The sequence below is a fragment of the Hypanus sabinus genome, chromosome 11 (genome assembly GCF_030144855.1).
Source record: "Hypanus sabinus isolate sHypSab1 chromosome 11, sHypSab1.hap1, whole genome shotgun sequence".
Taxonomy (NCBI): domain Eukaryota; kingdom Metazoa; phylum Chordata; class Chondrichthyes; order Myliobatiformes; family Dasyatidae; genus Hypanus; species Hypanus sabinus.
In genome coordinates, this window is record NC_082716.1 from 64,217,988 (window position 1) to 64,241,774 (window position 23,787).

The following is a 23,787-nucleotide window of genomic DNA, read 5'->3' on the forward strand; positions in this document are numbered from 1 at the left end:
TTCCGTTTGGTTGAAGATTTTAGCCCTGATCTTATGAAAAAAGGCTTCTTTTCAAACCGCTGATGGCTGAATGTTATGAGAAAAATCTGAAACCTGCGCTCCTATATCCAGCGAAGCTTCGAATCTCTCCGCCAAATGTTCCACCTCAGGTTTTCCTTTCTACATTCGAAGCGAGAAGTTATCTGGAGAAGAACTTCCCTACTGCTACAGACACCAGTCTCTAATAAATAAACGATTCTGACCGTGTAAGATGGTTCTCGATCTCTTAAACCAGAATTAACCTCTGGTTATTGGTGTAGGTTTATCCTATACTTTATATTTAAGTTAAAGTGTGTTTTTGTCATATCAATTGCTTTGTTTTATACACTTTAACCATTATACTATATTCTTGACTATTAATTTTGTTCCTTCGAAGGTATATTTTTAACCCTTTGAAGGTGAATTCTTTTTGATTAAGATGGTGGTTTTTTGAAAAAGATTTTTGGTTTTGTTTATGATGGCGTTATTTTTTTTCTCTCGTCTTCTTCCTACAATGCATTGCTTATCATAGTTTAAATATTTTTTGTTTTGTCTGGGCTATAGCCCGATTTATAAGCTTTTAGTGACTATATTCTTATTTTTTTACAACTAACTATATTTAGAAGTATGGTTTTTAGTATAGCGATTTTAATTTTTAAAGTTGGGGTGGTCTTATATATATATATATATATATATCCTTTATATACGGAGTGGTCTTCCGCTGACATGGGGGTAGAATTAGTCTCATTCTTTCCTTTTTCAAGCCATATTTTGGCTTTTTCTCTTTTTCTTGGGGGGGGGGGGTGAGGGATGGTCTGTTTTCTAATTTTATTTTTTCTCCATCAGTTTGTTTTAGTTTTTTCATTTGGGCTGTTTTTGAACTTCAAATATGTCTGTGTTGTCGTCACTTCCAGGTCCTCTCTTTACTTTTGTTCCTCTTCTGGGTGCATGAGTTTACAAGTTGGTTAACCCTTTCTATACCAAGGGGTTGTTTTTAGAATTATGGCTCAGACCATTAATTTTGTGTCTTGGAATACTAATGGTTTAAATCATCCGATTAAACGAAAGAAGATTTTCAAAGTATTCCAAAGACTTAACGCTCATATCATTTTTGTACAAGAAACTCATGTGAGGAAGGAGGACAAATTTCGCTTTTTTAGGTTTTGGCGGGGTCAACAGAATCATGCAAATTCGAACGCCAAAGTAAAAGGAGTTTCAATTTTTATTGACTCCTCTATTCCATTTGTTCAACATGATATCTTTTCTGATCCGAATGGTAGATTTTTGTTAATAATGGGTTTACTTAGTAATAAAAAGGTTGCTTTGGTTAATGCTTATGCTCCAAATGTGGATTGTTCTGACTTTTTTAAGTCCTTATTTACTTCTTTACCCAATCTAAATGAATATGTTAATAATGGGTGGTGACTTTAATTGTTGTCTAAATCCTTTGATGGATAAATCTTTATCTATTCAGACTTTACCTAATAAGTCGGCCACTTGTATTAACTCCTTTTTGACGGATAATGGAGTTTTTGATGTTTGGGGATTTCGGCATCCTAATGACAAAGAGTTTTCTTTTTTCTCACATGTTTATCACTCTTATTCGAGAATTGATTATTTTTTTGTAGACTCTTGTTTTATTCCATCGGTAATCGGTTGTAATTACGATATTATAGCTATCTCTAACCATGCTCCATTAATACTTTCTATTAAATTTACGGATACAGTTTCTAATGCCAGACAATGGCGATTTGACTCTACCTTATTGCAGGACTCGGACTTTATAAAATTTATGAAGGAGCAGATCGATTTCTTCTTTTCAACTAATTCCACAGATGATATCTCCTGCGGAACACTTTGGGACAATTTTAAAGCGTATATAAGTGGACAGACTATCTTTTACTCCGTTGCTTTGAGAAAACGCATTAAGAAGGAAACTCTTCTATTGGTCGATAAAATTAAAGATATTGATAAGAAATATTCGATCACTCCTAGTGAGGAGCTTTACAAACAAAGGGTTGAACTTACAGATCTGATTTTTATATACATAGTGATAAATCTGGTAAACTGTTAGCTAGTCAATTGAAGAATGCTTTGGTTAAACGTCAAATCACTAAGATTCGTCAGCAGAATGGGAATTTGACAGTTAATCATGATGAGATAAATAAGGCATTTCAAGACTTCTATACCTCCCTCTATCAATCTGAATTCCCTCAGGATCGTAATACCATGTGTGATTTTCTTGGGAAATTAAATTTCCCAAGATTATCATCCGATAATCTTTCAATATTGGATACTCTTATTACGGATGTAGAAATTAAAGGGGCTATTTCCTCAATGAATTCTGGGAAAGCACCAGGTCCAGATGGCTATACAGTAGAATTTTAAAAAAAAATTTCCGCTACTCTTTCTCCTTGGTTATGTAAGGTTTTTGAGGAAGCAATTAGATTGGGGAATTTGCCACAATCTTTTTATAGAGCTTCCATTTCTCTAATATTGAAGAAAGATAAAGACCCTACTGACTGTGCATCCTATAGACCAATATCTTTATTGAATGTAGACTCCAAGATTTTTTCCAAGTTACTGGCATCCAGATTGGAGAAGGTATTACCCAAAATTATTTCAGAAGATCAAACCGGTTTTATTAAAAATCGCTATACTTTTTTCAATATTAGGAGATTACTGAATATTGTTTATACTCCCTCACGACACTTCAGAATGCGTGATTTCATTAGATGCGGAGAAAGCATTTGACAGAGTTGAATGGCCTTACTTATTTAATGTGTTGGAGAAGTTTAATTTTAGTCCGACATTCATTTCTTGGATTAAATTGATTTATCACACTCCAGTAACCTCAGTGTTTACCAATAATCAAAGATCTCCCTTTTTTCGCCTATTTCGGGGCACTAGACAAGGATGTCCTCTTAGTCCATTACTATTTAACATTGCCTTAGAACCTTTGGCAATTGCCATCAGAGAATCAAAGGATATTTTGGGTATTAATCGTGGAACAGACATTCATAAGTTATCTTTGTATGCAGATGATTTATTATTATTCTTTTCTTACCCTGAGAAATCTATTCCAGCAGTTTTATCATTGTTGGCTCAATTTAGTGAGCTTTCTGGGTATAAGTTAAATCTTAATAAGAGTGAATTGTTTCCTTTGAATAGACAGGTCCCAATATATGGAAATTTACCTTTTAAATTAGTTAATGACTCTTTTATTTATTTAGGGATCAAAATCACTAAAAACCATAAAGATTTATTTAGGTTTAATTTTTTACCCTTAATTGATCAGATTAAAGGCTTGTTTACTAAGTGGTCACCATTACCTTTATCTCTAATAGGCAGGATTAATGCTATTAAGATGGTTATTTTACCTAAGTTTTTATATATCTTTCAAGCGGTACCAAATTTTATTCCGAAATCTTTTTTTACTAATATTGATTCAAAACTTTCCTCATATATATGGCAGAATAAAAATCCCAGGTTAGGTAAAATATATTTACAGAAGACAAAGAAGGAAGGCGGGTTAGCATTACCTAATTTCAGGTTTTATTATTGGGCAGTTAATATTAGATATTTGTCATGATAGTTTAAAGATTGGGGTGGATCTTTTGGCCCTCATTGGGTGAGTTTAGAAATTAAATCTGTATCAGGTTATGCTCTGGGTTCTATTTTAGGGACTTCTCTCCCTTTTGCTCTATCTAAATTGCCGAAAGGAATTGACAACCCGATAGTTAAACATACTTTACGTATATGGTTTCAATTTCGGAAATTTTTTGGGTTGACTCAATTCGTTTTAAATAGTCCTATTGTACTTAATTGCTTTTTCCACCCTTCCATTATAGATCAAGCTTATTTGGCTTGGAAAACTAAGGGATTGCTAAGATTTTCTGATTTATTTCTGGACAATTGTTTTATGTCTTTTGAGCAATTATTCAACAAATATAACTTGCCTAGATTGCATTTTTTTAGATATTTACAGATTAGACATTTTTTAAGTACTGTACTCCCTACGTTTCCAAAGTTTGTGCCTTCAGATATTTTGGAGAGTTTGTTTTCAAAAAGGGCTTATTTCAAAACTTTATAATATAATTATGAAGATACGTTCAGAGCCCCTTTATAAGACCAAAAAGGATTGGGAAAGAGAGCTTAATCTTATTATTCCTAGTGAGAATTGGAATAGAATTCTTCAATTAGTTAATACATCATCGATATGTGCCAAACATTCATTAAAACAACTTAAGGTCGTACATAGGGCCCATATGTCCAAGGATAAATTAGCTCATTTTTACTCTTATATAAATCCTATTTGTGATAGATGTCAATCTGAAATCGTGTCTTTAACATATGTTTTGGTCATGTCCGCTTTTGAAAAAATATTGGAAAGATATTTTTGATATTATTTCTGCGGTTTTGAATATTGATTTACAACCTAATCATATTACCGCAATTTTTGGTTTACCAATGATGGACTCACTGCATTTATCTTCTTCCGCCCATCGAATGATTACATTTCTAACTCTGATGGCTAGAAGATCTATATTGTTGAATTGGAAGGAAATTAACCCTCCCACTGTATTTAATTGGTTCTCTCAAACTATGTTATGTTTAAATTTAGAAAAAATTAGAAGTGGTGTATTCGATACTTCTATTAAATTTGAAAAGATATGGAGACCATTTATTCAATATTTTCATATGATGTAATATGACCCCGTTCCAAGTTCATTTGACTTTCCAGCTTTTAGCTTATGTATGTTGAGAGGACCGGAAGTGACGGCATTGATGTTTATGTATTCTTGTGAGATATTATAAACAGCCCTTTTTTCTTCTCCCAACGTTTCTTTTTTTTCCTCTTCTTTTTTTGTGCTTCTTTTTTCTTCTTTATTAGTCATTAGATTAGTAGATTAGTTAATTTTGCATTATATATTTTTTTCTTTTTTCTGTTTTCTTTATATCATATATTATGAAATATCTAGACTTACCACGTTCATACATATACCGTATGGTTTATGTCTTGGTAAACCCATTTATACTGTAACTATTGTTTATGTCTTTTTTCATCTGTAATGGAATTTGTATGTTTGTAATTTTTTTATTAATATATCATTTGTATTTTGTCCACATTATTAATAATAATAAAAAGATTGAGAAAGAAAGAAAGAATTTTAACTACAATCTACAATATGTGGAACAATACATATAGGGTTATCATACAGCACACTACAAACTAATACAACATATTACAGAAGCATATAGAAATATTAAATTCCACATCACTATTAAAATTACACAGCAAGTTTAACACCTGGAAAGACCATCGGCAATTACATTATCCTTGCCTTTAATGTGAGTTATCATGAGATCATACTCTTGCAAAATCAAACTCCAATTCAGCAACCTATTTTTGTATTTCAGCTTACTCAAGAACACCAATGGATTATGATTTGTATAAACCACAACTGGTTTCTGAGCTGTGCAAACATACATATCAAAATGCTGCAAAGCCAAAATAAGTGATAATAATTCCCTCTCTATGGTGAAATAATTTCTTTGATGCTCATTGAATGTCTTTGAAAAGTAAGCCACAGGATGGTCAACACCATCATAATCATATTTTTGTAGTAACACTGCTCCTGCAGCTTCATCACTGGCATCCACAGCTACGGAGAATGGCTTGGCAAAATCAGGTGACCTGAGCACAGGTTGGTGACTTAAGATGGCTTTCAATTTATCAAATGCCTCCTGACAAGGTTCTGTCCAAACAAACTTTTCACCCTTCTCCAGAAGGTTAATCAATGGGAGAACAATATCAGCAAAAGTTTTTACAGAACTTGCGATAATATCTGGCCATTCCTAGAAATCTTCTAAGTGCCCTTTTCCTGGTTGGGATGGGAACCTCAGAAATTGCTTGAACTTTTGCCTGAACAGGAACCAACCTGCCTTGGCCTACAACATAACCAAGACAGGTTACAGTGGCATGGCCAAATTGACTCTTAGCTAAGTTAACTGTAAGGGTGGCCTTTGACAGCCTTTCATGCAACTTTTCCACCACAGAGATACCTGGCTTCCCAGGTGTCATTCCCTGTGACTAAATCATCAATATAGCCATCTGTGTGTTTTAACCCTTGAATTACAGAATTAATCATTCTCTGGAATGTTCCTGGAGCATTTTTCATTCCAAATGGCAGAACATTGTATTCATACAATCCAGAAGGCGTCACAAAGGCAGAAATTTCTCTACCTCTATCTGTTAATGGAACCCACCAATATCCTTTTAACAGAACAGTCTTTGTAAGAAACTTAGCTTTTCCAATCTTGTCTACACAATCATCCAGTCTACATATTGGATAAGCATCAGTTTTTGTTACAACATTCACCTTTCGGTAATCAGTGCAAAACCTGATACTACCATCTGGTTCAGGTACCATAACACAAGGTGAACTCCAATCGGAAATATAAGGTCTAATAAGATCATTTTCTAACATATACTCAATTTCTTGTTCAGCAAGTTTACATTTTTCAATATTCATATGATATAGATGTTTTATACATTTGTTATTACCCACATCAACATCATGTAAGGCCACTGTGGTTCTTTTTGGGATATCAGGAAATAAATCTTTAAATTTCATAATTAACAGCTTCGTTCACTGCCGCTGTGGCAATGAGCCAGTTTCTCATCAATATTTACCAAAATAGTTGAATTTGTCAATCTGGCTGAAATAATGTTCAGTTTAAAATAGTCCTCAGATAGATCAGCTAAAAAATTTCCAGAGAGCTCACATCCATCTTTGTTTACAGCAACCGCCACAGCTGCAGTTTGTTTTTCATGATATAGCTTAAGCGTATTTACGTGACAAAGCTGTGTTGACCTTCATCTATCTGGTATTTTGACTACACAGTCCACTTCATTAACTTTAGCCACAATTTCATGGGGACCATGAAACTTAGCTTGTAAAGGGTTTGTTTGTACAGGAAACAAAACAAGCACTTTATCTTCCGGCTTGAATGACCTCATTCTGGCTTGTTTGTCATACCAAGTTTTCATTCTTTCCTGTGCTGATTTTAAATTTTCCTTTGCTAGGTTCTAAGTCCTTTGCTAGGTTCTAAGTCCTTTGCAATTTGTCTTTGAACTTCAAACCATAATCTAGCAAATTAACATGCGGGTCATTGTTAACCCACTGTTCCGTTAACAACACCAAAGGTTCTCGGACCTGGTGACCAAACACAAGTTCAAAGGGACTAAAGCCTGGGGACACTTGTACTGACTCCCTTACTGCAAATAAAAATCAGTAAACTCCCTCATCCCAATCCTTCTCATTTTCAATACAGAATATCCTAATCATGGTTTTAAGGGTTGAATGGAATCTTTCTAAGGCCCCTTGGGATTCTGGATGATACACAGACAACGTAATTTGTTTGGCTCCCAGTTTATAAACTACCTGCTGGAATAATCCTGACATAAAATTACTCCCTTGATCAGACTGAATTTATTTAGGCAAACCAAATAAAGTAAAAAAAAACTTTACAATAGCCTTTGACACAGTTTTGGCTTTTATATTTCTGAGAGCTATTGCCTCTGGAAATCTAGATGCTGTACACATGATAGTTAGCAAATACTGATGATCAGATTTAGTCTTTGGCAATGGCCCAACACAATCCACAATAACTTTAGAAAAAGGTTCACCAAATTCAGGAATAGGCTTCAGTGGAGCCACAGGGGTGACCTGATTAGGTTTAATCACAGCCTGACAAGTGTGGCAAAATGTTGCAACATCTTTCCTCAAATTAGGCCAGAAGAATTATTTTAAAACTTTGTTCACAATTTTCTTCACACCTAGATGGCCACCCAAGGGTTTACTATGGGGCAAAATTAAAATCTCATTCCTATAGGCTTTAGGAACTACAACCTGGTGAAAAATTGCACATTCCTCACTTGCAGGAGCATCAGGCGGTCTCCACTTTGTCAGTAACACTCCATCTTTGAAATAAACCCCTACTGGCAATTTATTAATCTCCTCACCTGAGAAAGCTTTTTCTTTTAAAGCTTCAATCTCAGGGTCTCTGCTCTGTTCTGCTATAAACTCCTTCCTAGACAGAGATAAATCTTTATTATCAGATTTAATACCTGGATCCTGGTAAAACAATGAAGGCAGAAAAGTCCCTGACAAGTCATCAAAATCTGATTCCCTATTTGGGCTATCATGAGTAGCCGAATCATGCCACACAAGTTTCTTGGCCCTAGTTCAAGTTACTGCACACGAGGGATAAATGTTAGGGTCTATCTTTAAATCGTCATTGATTGGCTTAGATGTCAGCTGCTGCACTGCAGGAACAACTTTACCACCTGCTAGGTCATACCCTAACAACAAAGAAATACCTTCCACCAGTAAACTGGGTTGTAGTCCTATTTTAACAAGTCCTGAAACTAACTCTGACTTCAAAATTACCTTGTGCAGGCGTACAGGAACAACATTGCACCCAATACCTCAAAGAAGATTTATCTCACCAGTGTCAGTCTCATCACCAAACTTTAGAACATTGTCTAACATAAGTGACTGAGAAGCCACAGTATCTCGAAGAATTTTCGCTGGTACCAGGGTTGACCCTTCCTTTACTGAAACAAACCCATCTGACTGAAATGAAGGAATTCTTTCCTAACCTGACCAGACGTTTTAGCCTTTGACAGAGATTCATTAGAATGTGCAGAACCTCGTGGGTTCACAGGTATTTCAACCTTTTGAACACAGACATCTGGAACAGCCTCTTTTTCCTTCTTCTTTTCCAGAAGGAAACAGTTAGCCATAACATGACCAGATTTCCTACAACAGGGACAAGTTGGACCAGAGGGCTTCTTCTTTAATTGTTTCGCTTCATCCTTACCTTTGTCACTAGACCTAGATTTGATTTCTGGTTTACCCTGACTATCTGTGCTACTCTTTTGGAAGGTCTTACTCAGGATAAACTTAAACTTGTGGGTTAAGGCAAACTCATGGCTAATTTAGCAGACTGTTGCAAAGTGGCAGCATCCTTTTCATCTGAATATGCTTTTATATCATTATGGATGTACTTTTTAAATTCGTCAATTAAAATTAACTCTTTCAGTTTCTCAAAATTACCATCCACATTTTTAGATGTGCACCATCTTTCAAAACACACAGACTTTTCATAAGCAAATTCCACATGAGTCTGGTTCACAGATTTCTTCAAATTCCTAAACCTTTGCCTATAGGGTTCTGGAACCAGTTTAGGCTTTAAGCACAGCCTGTATAACTGCCTCATAATTAGCTGCATCTTCAATTGATAGGGCTGAATAAGCTTGTTGAGCTTTACCTTTGATTACACTTTGTAAAAGAAGAGGCCAACCCCTATTTAGCCACTGTAAACTCTGAGCAACTTTCTCAAAATGCTGGAATTATTTATCAACCTCAGCCCCATCAAATGGACGGATCAGTCTAACTTACTGACTGGCAACAAACTGTACTACCAATTCCCTAGAACCAGAGGCTTGACTCTCGAGCCTCATCTTCTGCATCCCTATCTCAAACTGCCTCTGTTTGTCTGCTTCTCTGGCATCAAACTGCCTCTGTCTTTCTTTTCCCTCAAACTCTAATTTAAGTCTATCAAACTTCATTTGTTCCAGTCATAACTGGATTTCTTCTTTACTTACAGGAAACCTCTTTAACACCTCCTCATCAAACTCCTTCATAGATAAATAGTATTCAACTATATTCCTCTGAATCTCTGGCTTTCTAATAGCCCGCTTTATCTCCGTAAGGTTCAGCTCATTAGCAATGGCCAACAATTCATCCTTTTTGGCTTTCTATAATGCCTCAGGGTAGCGATACCAGAAATTCCCCAACATCCATTGCTGCTGATTTCCACACACAAGTAAATCAAAAGAGAAGTAGCCAATGAGATTAATAATTAATCAATAAACTCCAATTTGTTCATATCCCGGATGAGCCCCTGATTTAACGTACCAGCAGTAAGAGATGACAAATTAAATTGGGTTTTAATATTAAAACCACTGGATTTATTAACATCTCTTTAAAAATATAGAAAATTAAATAAACTATTTTCTTAAACAGAAGTTAACAGTGTTATGCGTCTATAGCTCCCGAACAAACAAACTTAGAACCCGTTCTTAACAAATCTTACCCAAGCACAGCCTTAAAGTGACAGTTTAGAGTCCCAGTAATTCATTAAATAGGGGAGAGGAGAGATTTGTAGATCACAATGCAGTGATGAGGTGGTCATGACAAATTCCAAAGATTCCACAGCTAGCAAACAAAGAAACGGTTACCGAGGATCCCAGCCGAGGAATACTGTTCCGTAGTCCATGAAGAGAGACTCCACAAAGTGACTGTCAAGAAATCCACACACGTGGATCATGTTAAGGACAGACACATCTCCACAATGCATAGTGTGCCACTGATTAACCCAATCCTTTGGGTTTGGGTAAGCATTAGACTTTACCCTTCTTGATCGTAAGCTGTTCAAGATAGCTCGAAGCCTGTGATCTTCACTCTCTCTCTCTCTCTTCCCTTCAACTCCCTCTCAACACTTTGACCACATTTCTTTTATACTGTTGGCATACGTCATAAGGTAACATTCACAGAAACGAAACTGTGGACTCAAAGTAAAACGAAACTAGGGACACATGACGCCCACAGTAAACGTAACTATGGACTCCCAGGAAAACGAAATTGTGGATATGTAACACTGGTAAAAGTGAAATCATTGGGAAAACAGGGGACAAACTACTACAGCTGTAGTTCTAAAGGCATTTGCACTAACTGAGCAACTCCTACTGATTTCTACAGTTATAACCTCTTAATTAAAATGATTGGGCCAGTATATTAGTCCAATTCCACAGGTTCATATTTCATCTAAGCATACTATCAATGCTTTCAGGATACACAAATATACCACATTCACTGGTTTCCTCTTCACCTGTTCTATTAGTTACAACTTGTTCAAGTTTCATAAACACAAGGTAAATTTGCCCAGTCCAGTTTTCCAACCATTCCACAAGTGCTTCCTTAATAATTCGCTCTAATATTTTGCTTATGACTTATGAAGACTAATTGATTGAGTTTCCCATTTTCTCATCCTCTGCTCCTAAATACTGTTGTCTCAATCTGTGGGAATCATTCTACAACCTATGGAATTTTAGAGAATGCCATTCTGTGCTACCTGTGCAATCAACTCTTTCAAAATCTCTGTATACAGGTTATAAAATCCTGGCAATTTATTTGCATTCAATCCTATTAATTTTTCTAATATTATGTATTAACCAGTGTTCTTTTTTCCCCAATGCTTCATTGTCTCTAGACCTGTTTATCTCTAGTATTTCTTTTAATCTTTCTCTTCTTCAAAATCCTGCTGTTTTACCAATGTTCAGATTTATTGCACTTTTCAGGCTTTTCTTAAGCTAGAACATTTTAACTTTGTCAGTCAACATTGGACCACTTCCTTAAAAATAGATAGCTATTTGTTGAAACTGTGCATTGATGTACAAATAATGTTAGCTATTAACTTCTTACTCTCCTATCTCAGTCTAACATTACCAACTCATCCCTGATTGACAGAACTAAATGAATTCCAATCTAAATAAAAATTCAGTCATATTATCATCAGTCCTCCCTAAAGCCCACTAAACTACAAAATTACCAGTCAAACCCTTCTCACTGCATAATATGTGATCTAAAATAGTCATTGAGTTTTCTATCAAGGAAAAAGGCTCGTCAGCCAAATTTGCCTGTATTTGGTCCATATCTCTTTAAACCTTTTCCATCCTTGTATCTGTCCAAAGTCTTTTGAACATTGTAATTATACCTTCCTCTACCACTTCCTCTGGCATTTCATTCATATACCCACCATCCTTTGTGTGGAAATAGATGCCCCCAAGTTCTCTTTTAAATCTTTCCTTTTCACCGTTATATCATTCTGGTTTCAGATTATCCTATTTTGTGAAAAAGACTGTGATCATTTACCTTATCTACACCCCTCATGATTCTGCATACTTTTTGTAAAGTCACACCTCTTAAGCACCAGGGTAAAATGCCCCAGCCTCTCCTTGTAACTCAAGCTTTCTAGCCCTGATAACATTCTCACAATTTTTTTTACTGAACCCTTCTCAGTTTCATGACATTCTTCTCTGCACAAGTGTGGTCTCAGCAAAGAATTGTACAGTTACAACATGATGCCATTAACTCCTGTACTTAATGCCCTAACTGATGAAGGCAAGTATACCTTACGTGTTGCCAATTTTAGGAAACCATGCACCATAGGTTTCTCTGGTCAGGAACACTATCCAGGGTTCTTCCATTTACTGCGCAAGTCCTAACGGTGACTCCTTTGCTTTCACCTTTGGAAAAAGCTCTATTTCTACCTTTAATATCTTTATTTTGTCCTTTCAGAGTTCTTTTGAAGACCATGACCTGGAGATACACGCAGGCTTTGATTCTTTGCGGGAATGGGACCTGTTCTCAGAGTTCCACGACTGGCCATTATTCGACATGCCAAGGGTTTGGCCTGAGAAGCTCATTCGTGTTTGGAAGTCTAAGATCTCGGGGCTCTGGAGACGGGCGGATCAAGGATCAGTGTCATGGCAGGAGACTCGTGTGTAGTTGGGGAGGCTGGAAAATCTTTCACTGTGGGCCCAAAGATTCCAGGTCTTTACGATCTTCGGACACAGAGCTCAATAAAAGCAACAAAATGGACTTCTAACATCATAAACCAGTGGATTGTTATTATGTCTCCCGCTCACTGTGAAATTGGGGGACACTTCCCTCTCCCTTGCAAGGGACAGAGAAAACCTGTGGTTTGTCAAATTTCAGACAAAATGCAAAGCCTTTGGGTTAACTTTGGTCAGTGTCTTTGCTATTGCTTAGCACACAATTGGGCTCGATGATGGTACCGATGCGTGTTTTTTTTGCTGGTGAGGGGAGGAGGGATTGTTGCTTGCTGCCGCTTTCGCGCAGGAGGGGGGTGCTGGGGCGGACTTTGGGGTTTTCACGTTTAACTGTTGTTCATTCTTTGGGGCATTTCTCTGCTTTTGTGGATGTTTGCAAAGAAAAATCATTTCAGGATGTATATTGTATACATTTCTCTGACATTAAATTTGACCTTTGAACTTTTGAAGTCCTGCCTGTGTTAAACTTAACAAAATACAACACCTTGCACTTGACAGTGTTAAATTCCATTTGTTATTCTTTGGGTCACTTCCTCAGTTCATCTAGATCCTCTTGTAATCTTAGGCAACACTTTTTACTGCCCATCTGCAAACTTAGTAACCATGTTAACAACATTGTCATCCAAATAGTTTATATTATATTCAAGGAGGACTTATCACTGAACCCCAGGGCAGACCAATGGTTACAACCTTCAAACTGAACAACACTCCACTATCACTCTTTCTCCTTCCACCAAGCGAATTTTAAATCCAACTGGCTAGTTCATCCTAGATCACGTGTAACTATCCCTTATCTATCTAATCTTGACCAAGCCATCCTAACATTCCATTATCAGTCCTTACCTTTGCGAATGAAGATCAATCTGTCCCTCAGAAACACCCCCAGTAACTTTCAATGGTTCAATTTACTGTCAGAGAATGTATACAGCATACAAACTGAAATTCTTACTCTTTAGAGACATCAATGAAACAGAAAAACCCAGAGAATGAATGACAGAAACAACAAACCCCACCCTCCACACAAGCAGCAGCAAAAGTGTCAACCCTCCCCCACTAGCTGTAGCAAAAGCACTGACCCTGCCCCCTCCCACCATACAAACAATAGAAAAGCCCCTAAAGAGACCATGACCTAGAGTCAATCAAAAAATTACAGTCCATCTCTAATGTTAGGCTCAATTGCCTGTAGTTCCCCAGCTTGTCCTTGCAGCTTTCCTTAAATAAAGGCATAATATAACCTATCCTATGGTCTTCCAGTATCTCACCCATGCTAAAGATGATGAAATCATCGCTGTCTGTACCCTGCAACTTCTTCCCTAGCTTGTCACAATGTCATGTGATACACTTGATCATGTCCTAGTGATGTATCTAGTATAAAAAGACTGTCAGCACCCAAATGTGTGATGACACTTCTGGGTTTCCCCTAGCATATCAGTGGGTATGTTGGTTGTTAATGCAAGTGACTCATTTCACTGTATGTTTTGATGTACATGTGATAAATAAATCTAAATCTGCATCACTTCCTTTGTTGAAAAGAGTGCTTCACCAGTTGCAGCTTTATGGGACAATGGCAGAGAAAACCACTGTAGAAAAAATAGTCACGTGAAATCTTGGCTAGAGTTTTCCAGAAGGCATGTGAGAAACTCAGAAATCAACTAGAAGAAGGTTCTATGGTCTGATTAAACCAAAATTGAGCTTTTTGGCCATCTGATTAAATGCTTTGTTTGACATACGTCGAACACCGCACATCATCAGAAACACACCATCCCTACTGTGAAGCATGGTGCTGGATGCATCATGCTGTGAGGATGATTCACTGAAGCAGGCCCTGGAAGGCTTGTGAAGGTAGAGGGTAAAATGAATGCAGCAAAATACAGGGAAATCCTGGAGGAAAACCTGATGCTGTCTGCAAGAGAACTATGACTTGGAAGAAGATTTGTTTTTCAGCAAGAAAATGACCCCAAGCAAAAAGCCAAAGCTTCACAGGGATGGTTTAAAAACAACAAAGTTTATGTCCAGGAACGGCCAAGTCAAAGTCCAGACCTCAATTCAATTGAGAATTTGTGGCTGGACTTGACAAGGACTGTTCACTCATGATCCCCATGCAATCTGATAGAGTTTGAGCAATTTGAAAAGCCAAATTAAATCCACTGTGATTCAATGTTACAAAACAATAAAACACGTAAACTTTCCGGGGGAGGGGGGGGGAATAATGAATACTTTTTATAGGCACTGTATGTGACTATTTTTTGCACTTATTTCCTGAGCTTACAGGAGCTTCTCCATGGGAAACAGAAACAAGAAATACTCAATTGCACAGCACCTATTGCTCCACACACAGATAACCACATTGATTGTTAAGGTTATCCATTTTTTCCCCTTGTTACTGTTTTGCTCTTAACATACTTGTAAGATCTCTTACGACTTTCCTTTACCCACATGTCTTTTTGGCTTCTTGATTTTCTTCTTAAATGTATTCCTGCATCACTTATATTCCTCAAGGGATTCATTTGATCTCAGCTGCCTTCATCTTGCATTCACCTCCCTTGTTTTTATTAAATGATTAGTGCTTCAATTTCCCTTGTCAACCAGGGTTTCTTAATTCTGCCAACCTCATCTATCATTTTAACAGGAATACACTGTTCTTGAGCTCTCCATATCTCAGTTTACCATTTCATACGTACGTCATGAATTTGTCCTCCATACAGCAAGTGCTGCTTTGGTTTGGCATGTCTTAATGTAGTATAAAATTCTCCATAACACACTTGTAGATTTTGAATTTATATTGTCTGTACATCGCCAATACTATGGGAATGCTGTCAGACAACTCCCACCAATGTTGGGAAATTATTCCAACCCGCAGTATTCCCATCATCAGGGATACCTCTTCTCCTCCATTTTGTATATTTCTTCTGAAAGTATGACAGAACATATGTTTCCCAACACTGGTAACTTGATTATCTTTTTGGCATTTAGTACATGGCTAAAGTAAAAATCCAGAGGTTCTTGTCTTTGAGGGTATTTCTTGACCTAGACCCCAACTTCTCAAATCCTCTCAGCAAAGATTCATTTTTAGTTCTATGTCACTGGTTTTCACATGGACCACAATAACTGAACTCATCCATTGTAATTCCAGGGGTTTTCGCCAGCATCAAGGAGACATTTTATCAAAAGCAGTCAATTTAATGGATGTAACTACTTCCCAGTGTCCAGTTAAAACTTTCTTATTCCTTAACCCCTTTATGAGTCAGGATTTCAGATTCTAGTTCATCAGATCAGAAAGCATTTCAAGATGCAGGCACTCGTAACAAAGAAGGTTGGCCAGAATCAAAACTATCTCCAGAAATTCCCACATGCTACAGCTATATCTTACCAACTGCACTACCATTGCTAGCATTACCTTGTTCTACTTAAGTTTATTTAATTTTTCTTCTTTAAATACCAGAGTAATTAAGTGCCTTCAGCACATAAAATCAAGCTGTGAAGGACACTGTTCCACATCACAATGTGAAATAGAATTTCACATTTGTAAAAGAATAAAAATAATGAAAAGAACATTTTATCAAAATAAGACATAGGAACAAAATTAAACAATTAGGACCAACAAGTCTGCTCTGCCATTCCATCAGGATTGATTTATTTTCCCTCTCAACCCTGTTCCCCTGCTTTCACCCTGTACTTATCAAGCCTTTACTAATCAAATACTCCACTTTAAATATACCCAATAACCTGGCCTCCCTATCAGATTCATCACGCTCTGGCTAAAGAAATTCCTCTTCATCTCTGTTCTAAAGAGACATCCTTCTATTCTGAGGCTGTGCACTCTAGTCTTAGGTCTCCCCCAATATTGGGAACATACTCTTCACAGATGGCTATGGATGCCAAGTCATTGAGTACATTTAAAGTGGAGGGTGATAGGTTCTTGATTAGTAAGGGTGTCAAAGGTTACAGGGAGAAGGAATGGGGTTAAGAGGGATAATAAGCCAGCCATGATTGTATGGCGGAGCCAAATGGCTTAATTGTATTCCTATATATTATGGTTTTATTCTATCCAGCCCTTTCAATATTTTTCAATGAGACACACCCTCATTCATCTAAACTCCATAGAGTACAGTTCCAGAGCCATCAAACTTTCCACATACATTAACCCTTTCATAGGGGGAAGAAAGAGACTCATACCTAATGCAAGAAAAAAATATATATATATATATTCATTCACACAAACACACACATATAAATGTGTGTAAACTGTTATTACTGCAGCTTTATCCGGAGAGCGCAGGACTTCCATAGAACTGACAATGGTAAGAATACTTTAGATCTTTTAATTTCATTATGTTCAAATTTGCATTTGGAATACTCAGCGTGAAAATGCTTTTAGATTAGGTGATGACAAGAACATGAGAATGTAAGTGTTACTAAGGAAATGAAATTAAATCTATAGCAGCTCAGAGTCTACAAAAGGTTAATGTTTAAGCAAGATTTTTCATTAGGTATGAGCCGCATTCTTGGATTCCTCTTGATCACGAATCTGGATCTAAACATTAATTTCCTTGTTTTTCAAAGCTATGCACTCAATAAGTTTTGTGGTTTGCCTAAATACTGAATTTTCAGCACCTGCTATTTACACTGCAGTACTATGCAAAAGTCTTAGGATATATATCTGTAGATCTCTCTCTCTCTCTATATATGTCAGGTGTCTCAGGGCTGAGTGTGGGCTGCACCTGTGCCATCTCCCCTGCTTTGGCATTCCTTCTCTGCCACCTGTCTCACACACCTTCTGCAGTACCCCACCCTCGCTATTCCCAACATCCTTTGCTCCCACCAGTTTTTCAAACTCGCTCTCCACATCATTTTGACAAATACAGTAGTGCAAAATTCTTAGGCACCCTAGCTATATATATGTGCCTAAGACTTTTGTACAATACCATATGGCCCTCTACTCTTTCTAGAGAAATAAAAATGACCAAATGGAAATCAAAATATGTGATGACGACAGAAAGCGTTAATCAAGTGGGGGGGGGGGGGGGGGGAGTGTGGAAAGAAAACCAAACTGAGATGGGCTAAGGATAAACAGTGCAGGTGAAAGAGAAAAAGGTGAAGCCAAGCATACATCATATGATAAAAACAAACACACTGAAATCGAGTTGTTAGGATGGACTAAGTCAATGAAATTCAGAAAGAACTGGAATAATGTGCAACTACAACTTAATGAGTGACAATGAAAATGCTGAAATTTTGTACAAGTTGGGGTTCATGAAAGAAACCAACACAGACAGTTTGAAGAAAAACTTCTGCAATCAATATGCATTATCAGAACAAATATACATGATAAGTGAAACGTATACTGACTGACCTGATTGAGGCTGATTGAAGATACTAAGATCCTGAGTGTTTGTGTCCTCTCTGACAGATTTCAAGCTCCTCAATTCAGTCAAAAGATCATCTTTCCTCACAGCCTTGACATTGCTTACAAGAGCTTTACTGCAAAGGTTTTTATCATCACTGCAGGAGAGAAGTTCACTCATTAGAAAAAAGGTTTGAATTTGGGTAAAATTTTCTTCATTTCTATCAGAATGTCTTTTAGATACAAACTGCTTTTTGAAAAGCAGTTACAATGGCAATATTGCAAACATTGCAGTCAACTTGTTACCCGTTGGAAAGGCCAGATTATGTCCACAGTAAAAACAGATGAGGCTGTGGTCTAACATCTCATTCCAAAGAAAGTACCTCCAACTGTACATTATCCTCTCAGTACACCAAGTTCCAGGCTAGATGAAGTGCTCTTCTCCAGAATACACGATATCCATAATCTGATTCAATGGAGACAGTGCTGCCAACTGGTCTGCAGCTAACAACACTGTTTCCATACAGATGTATCATTAAATATTATTTTGAATTGAATTAAAATAAACAATGTTAATACAAACAACACACACAAAATGCTGGTGGAACACAGCAGGCCAGGCAGCATCTATAAGTAGAAGCACTGGCGAAGGGTTTCGGCCCGAAACGTTGACAGTGCTTCTCCTTATAGATGCTGCCTGGCCTGCTGTGTTCCACCAGCATTTTGTGTGTGTTGTTTGAATCTCCAGCATCTGCAGATTCCCTCGTGTTTGCTCTTTGAATGTTAATACAAATGGTTCCATCATGAACACAAAGCATAATAATATTGAGGTAATAAAATCTTCAATGTTAAAACCAGTCAGCAACAATATAAAGTTATATATTACACAAGAAAGAGGTCTAAAAATAATGATTACCGAAGTAACTCTGTTTGTAATACATTTAACTATGCATGTCAAAATTCCACAAATATATTTCCCAACTTATATCATATTAACTGATCTTGGCTGGACTCAGCTGCAAATGTATTCATAATCATCATCCAATAGAAAGGATACGTGTGAACAATGAGGCTAGGAATTTCTACAATATTTTAAAAGATCAATTAGTACACTAAAATTATTAATCTCACACATTTAACAAGTGGCCACTCAAGGGAGGCAATTCCTTTTGGGATGAAGCAACAAAACAGAAATATGAGATGCATCATACTTATGCATCACTTTATCTTACTTAGCCCAGGCTAGGATCAACAGTTTGCCACTGTATCTCCAAATGTAGGTAGGTATTGGTCTCTTCCCTGGAAACCTTGTTCATTAGTGCTTTTAAGGCTGAGGAACTAGGTATTATCTGGATTATTTCATTGAAATAATGAGTGTCTTCACATTTTTAAATGCATTTATTGAGTCCATTTATTAAAATGGAACAAAATTAATATTTGAGGTTGTTAAACAGAATACATCATATTTAGAGTAATATATTGGTATGGATTGATTGAAGGACAGAAAATAGAGCAGATAAACAAGTCACTTTCAGGGTGGTAAGATGCTTGGGCTCTGGCTATTCATAATATATACGGATTATTTAGACAAAGCAACAAAGTATAATAAATCCAAGAATTCACTGTGGCTGATAATGTGTGAATTCTGAAAAGAAATCAGAAAGCCTTCAGGTTTTTTGACATTCTATGTGAAATATGAGGTCATCCACTTTGCTACAGATAATAGAAGACTTGTTTTTAAAATGGCAAAAGGTAAAATGCTTTTGGTTTCCACCAGCTTTTCGTGGAAAGATTCTAACCATCACATATGCCACCAACATCTCCAACTTCTACAACTGCATTACATCATAGTAGACCATCAGCAAATAAGATTAACCGTGGGGATCAAACTGCCTACCAACCTCAAGTTTTCCTGAGAGCACTCGGTATGTTTCTACTTTGTTGAGCAGACAGCAGCAAGCACAGGCAGGTGATCAATTTAATGTGCTTTCCTCCCCCGAAAAAATTTAAAAATAAAGTGGATAGATTGTTACGTTGCCCTAATTTTTTTAAACCATCATAAGCAAGTTCAAGAATTTTACAAATGTTGAGGGAAGAATAGTGCTTAAGATGCCAAGTGAATCTTTAAGTACTATCTATGGGGACACAGAATATCCATTTGAACTCTCCATATAACCAAGAAGTCTACAGGATGCTAACATAAACTTTCTTCAGTACACTTAAGTGTTTATTTTAATTAAGCAAAATTGGAAAATCAGGCTGAAAATCACAAGTTCTAACTCACTTAATGATTCACAAAGCCGACTCATTAAAAAAAATTATCCCTCATCATTTAATTGGAAAGACAGAGTTAATTCACTGAATGATTGATTACTCTATTTAGTTGTCAACACATAAAAGATTTTAATTTAACCTACTGGTTAACTTTTACAATAAAACAATTTTATGGCAAAAGTGATCTCTCCGTGTTGCTTTTTACACTGAGGAAAGAATAAGCACTGCTTGCAAATCAGTTGAATAATGAAGAATCCATATCAAGTCAAGTCAAGTCACTTTTATTGTCATTTCGACCATAACTGCTGGTACAGTACATAGTAAAAATGAGACAACATTTTTCAGGACCATGGTGTTACATGATACAGTACAAAAAATCTAGACTGAACTACATAATAAAAAACAACACAGAGAAAGCTACACTAGACTACAGACCTACAAAGGACTGCATAAAGTGCACAAAAAAGTGCAGGCATTTACAATAAATAATAAACAGGACAGTAGGGCAAGGTGTCAGTTGAAGCTTCGGGTATTGAGGAGTCTGATAGCTTGGAGGAAGAAACTGTTACATAGTCTGGTCGTGAGAGCCCGAATGCTTCGGAGCCTTTTCCCAGATGGCAGGAGGGAGAAGAGACTGTATGAGGGGTACATGGGGTCCTTCATGATGCTGTTTCCTTTGCGGATGCAGCGTGTAGTGTAAATGTCCGTGATGGCTGGAAGAGAGATCCCGATGATCTTCTCAGCTGACCTCACTATCCACTGCAGGGTCTTGCGATCCGAGATGGTGCAATTTCCGAACCAGGCAGTGATGCAGCTGGTTTAGCTCACAATCAAAGCTATCAAAAACTATTATTTCTAGCATGCAGAAGCACACAAAACCTATCCAAAACTTATAAATAAATTCAAATAATGAATTACTGTTTTAGTCCTTTGCAGCACTTTTGCTTCTGTATTAATGACTTTTATACACTAATAAATATTTTTATCTCAGCCTCTCAGATGTAATTTAATGTCAAAAATATTGGTGTCAGTCCTAATGAAAGATTTTGGCCTAAGCCAACTTTTCTTATGCAACACACACAAACCTCAGCAGGTCAAGCACAATACACGGAGGGGAACGAATAGTTCTTTCGGATTGAGACCCTTCATCAGGACTGGAAAGTAAGGTGAAATAAGTCAGAATAAGCAGGTGGTGAAAGGGGAGGAATAAGAGTTGGCAGGTGATAGGAGAGACCTGATGAAAAACGTGGGTGGATGGGGGAGGGGGTTATGATGTGAAGATCTGGGAAGTGATAGGAAACAGAGGTATAGGAATCTGATAACAGTGAATAGTAAAATGGAAGGAGGTGGGAAACTGATGGAGGTGAAGGACAGATCTTGAGCAACACACACAAAATGCAGGAAGACCTCAGCAGGTCCATCAGCATTTATGAAGAGGAATGATTTCCAGTTCCCTACCTTTTTCCCTTTATTCTACTGTTCTCTCCTATCATATTCCTCCTTCACTAGTCATCTACCTATTCCACTTATAACCTCCCAGCTTCTTGCATCAAGCTCCCCTGCTCCCAGCCACCTTCCCCCTCATTTGATTTCACCTATCACCTGCCAGCTTGTACTCCCCCCATCCCCCAAGCCTCTTATTCCAATTTCTCCTCCCTTCATTTTCAGTCCTAATGAAAGAACTCGGCCCGAAATGTCAACTGTTTGTTTCCTTTCATAGATGCTGTCTGCTGTGCTGAATTTCTCCAGCATTTTGTGCATGTTGCTCAGAACTTACAGCATCTGGAGAATCTCATGATAAACTTTGAATAGCTAAAATTCCCCAGTCTGTAGCAACATCCTTGTAAATCTCCTCTCTCTTTTCTGGTGTTAACATATCTTTCCTACAATGATGCTGGGAACGATATGCAGTACTCCAGCTGTGATATAAAGAATACTTTATACAGCCCTGGCACAAATATGCCATTTTTATATTCCTGAACTCAGCATGTAAAGGAATGCATCTCACAACCAATTTTAACCACGTTTGTCTCAACATTTATCTGACAGAATATTAGATTATGCATTGAGATATTGAATGTTAATAGCACAAAATACATTGTTGTGTTTGCTATATAATGCTCAGTGTCTAACCAAGCTGACAATTATGGGCAATACTGTCTCCTACAAATGGCGTTTTTAAAAAAAGGGCAAGCACAATACACATTCATTCAGGAAGGGGATAGGAGGTGATGCATGAAAATCTTTGACCATCAATAAACATCCACCTTTGTTAGAAATACACTAACAATCAATTTATTCCTATTGTCTTACCTGCAAAGAAGTATTTCTGTAGAAGGATACAGCTGCTGGTATTGCATGCAACACTGCAACACACGATCATCATTGTTTTCTTCCCTTAAACCACCTGTTCAATGAAAGAAATCAATGTAGGAGGTTGCATACATATCTAAGTGAGTACACAACTATATGAGAATTTTAAAGTAATCACATCTTGTTATGAAGTAGAATAAAACATTCCAGAATAATTCCATATGATCTCTGTATTACTTTCGCTGTCTTTCAATTCTACTTACTATAATATTAACAGAAACACTCTTTAATTTATAAACAAAAATAGACAATTTGCATTCATAGTAATGGAACCAACATCATAATAAAATTATTTCTAGAATTAAGGGTGCCCCAGTAGCTTAGCGGTTATTGCAATGCTATTATACTTTGGGGTGTCAGAGTTTGGAGTTCAATCCCGGCATCCTCTGCAAGGAGTCCCTGTGGAATGCGTGGGTTTTGCCTGGGTGTTTCTGTTTCCTCCCGCAGTCAAAAGGCGTAGCAGGTAAGCTAACTGGTCATTGTAAATTGCCCCGTGATTAGGTTAGGGTTTAATTGGGGTTGTCAGGTGTTGTTGAGGTGACATGGCTCGAAGGGCCAGAAGGACCTACTCAGCTGTTTATTTAGCTGTATCGCTAAATAAAATAAAAATCCTGTAAAAAAAAGGAAATGAAGAGTATATTACTCTTCTAGTTTAACTTCGTAACTTAAAAGAAATATTAGCACCAAGACAAAATATCTATTTCTGAACAAGTATCTCCTTTTATCCTCATTCCTATTTTTACTCATACACCAGGTTTCCTTGCGTAAGCAATATTTCCACACAGGAAGAAAGGGTAAGTGGCATGTATCATGGCCTGCAGCTGACATCACATGTGACTGAACTGTTGAAAAGAGTTCAAATCAACCAAAACAGAGATATCTTTTAAAGTTAACTTCAACCCAACCTATCAAACTTGCAAAGAAATATTAAAGCACAAAATAGTGTTTCCTTAAAATTTAATTTCTAAATATAGTAATCACAGGTTACAGTATATTCCTGTCAGATCGCTGACATGTGGCAAGAATGGGCTCCCTCAACTCAACCCCTCTGACTCTCAACACAGGAGCCCCT

The 23,787-nt window shown here is 37.0% G+C and overlaps 1 protein-coding gene across 3 annotated transcripts in view; it reads right to left on the reverse strand.

Annotated features, from left to right (window-relative positions):
* swt1 (SWT1 RNA endoribonuclease homolog) overlaps window positions 1–23,787 on the reverse strand; it is a 172,082-nt gene that overhangs the window by 86,684 nt on the left and 61,611 nt on the right. For all 3 annotated transcript variants that reach the window (XM_059984507.1, XM_059984508.1, XM_059984509.1), the window contains 2 exons: window positions 22,656–22,749; window positions 18,078–18,226 (listed from right to left, as the gene is read on the reverse strand). In XM_059984507.1, the coding sequence (XP_059840490.1) occupies window positions 18,078–18,226; window positions 22,656–22,749 (243 nt within the window). The remainder of the gene's footprint in view (window positions 1–18,077; window positions 18,227–22,655; window positions 22,750–23,787) is intronic.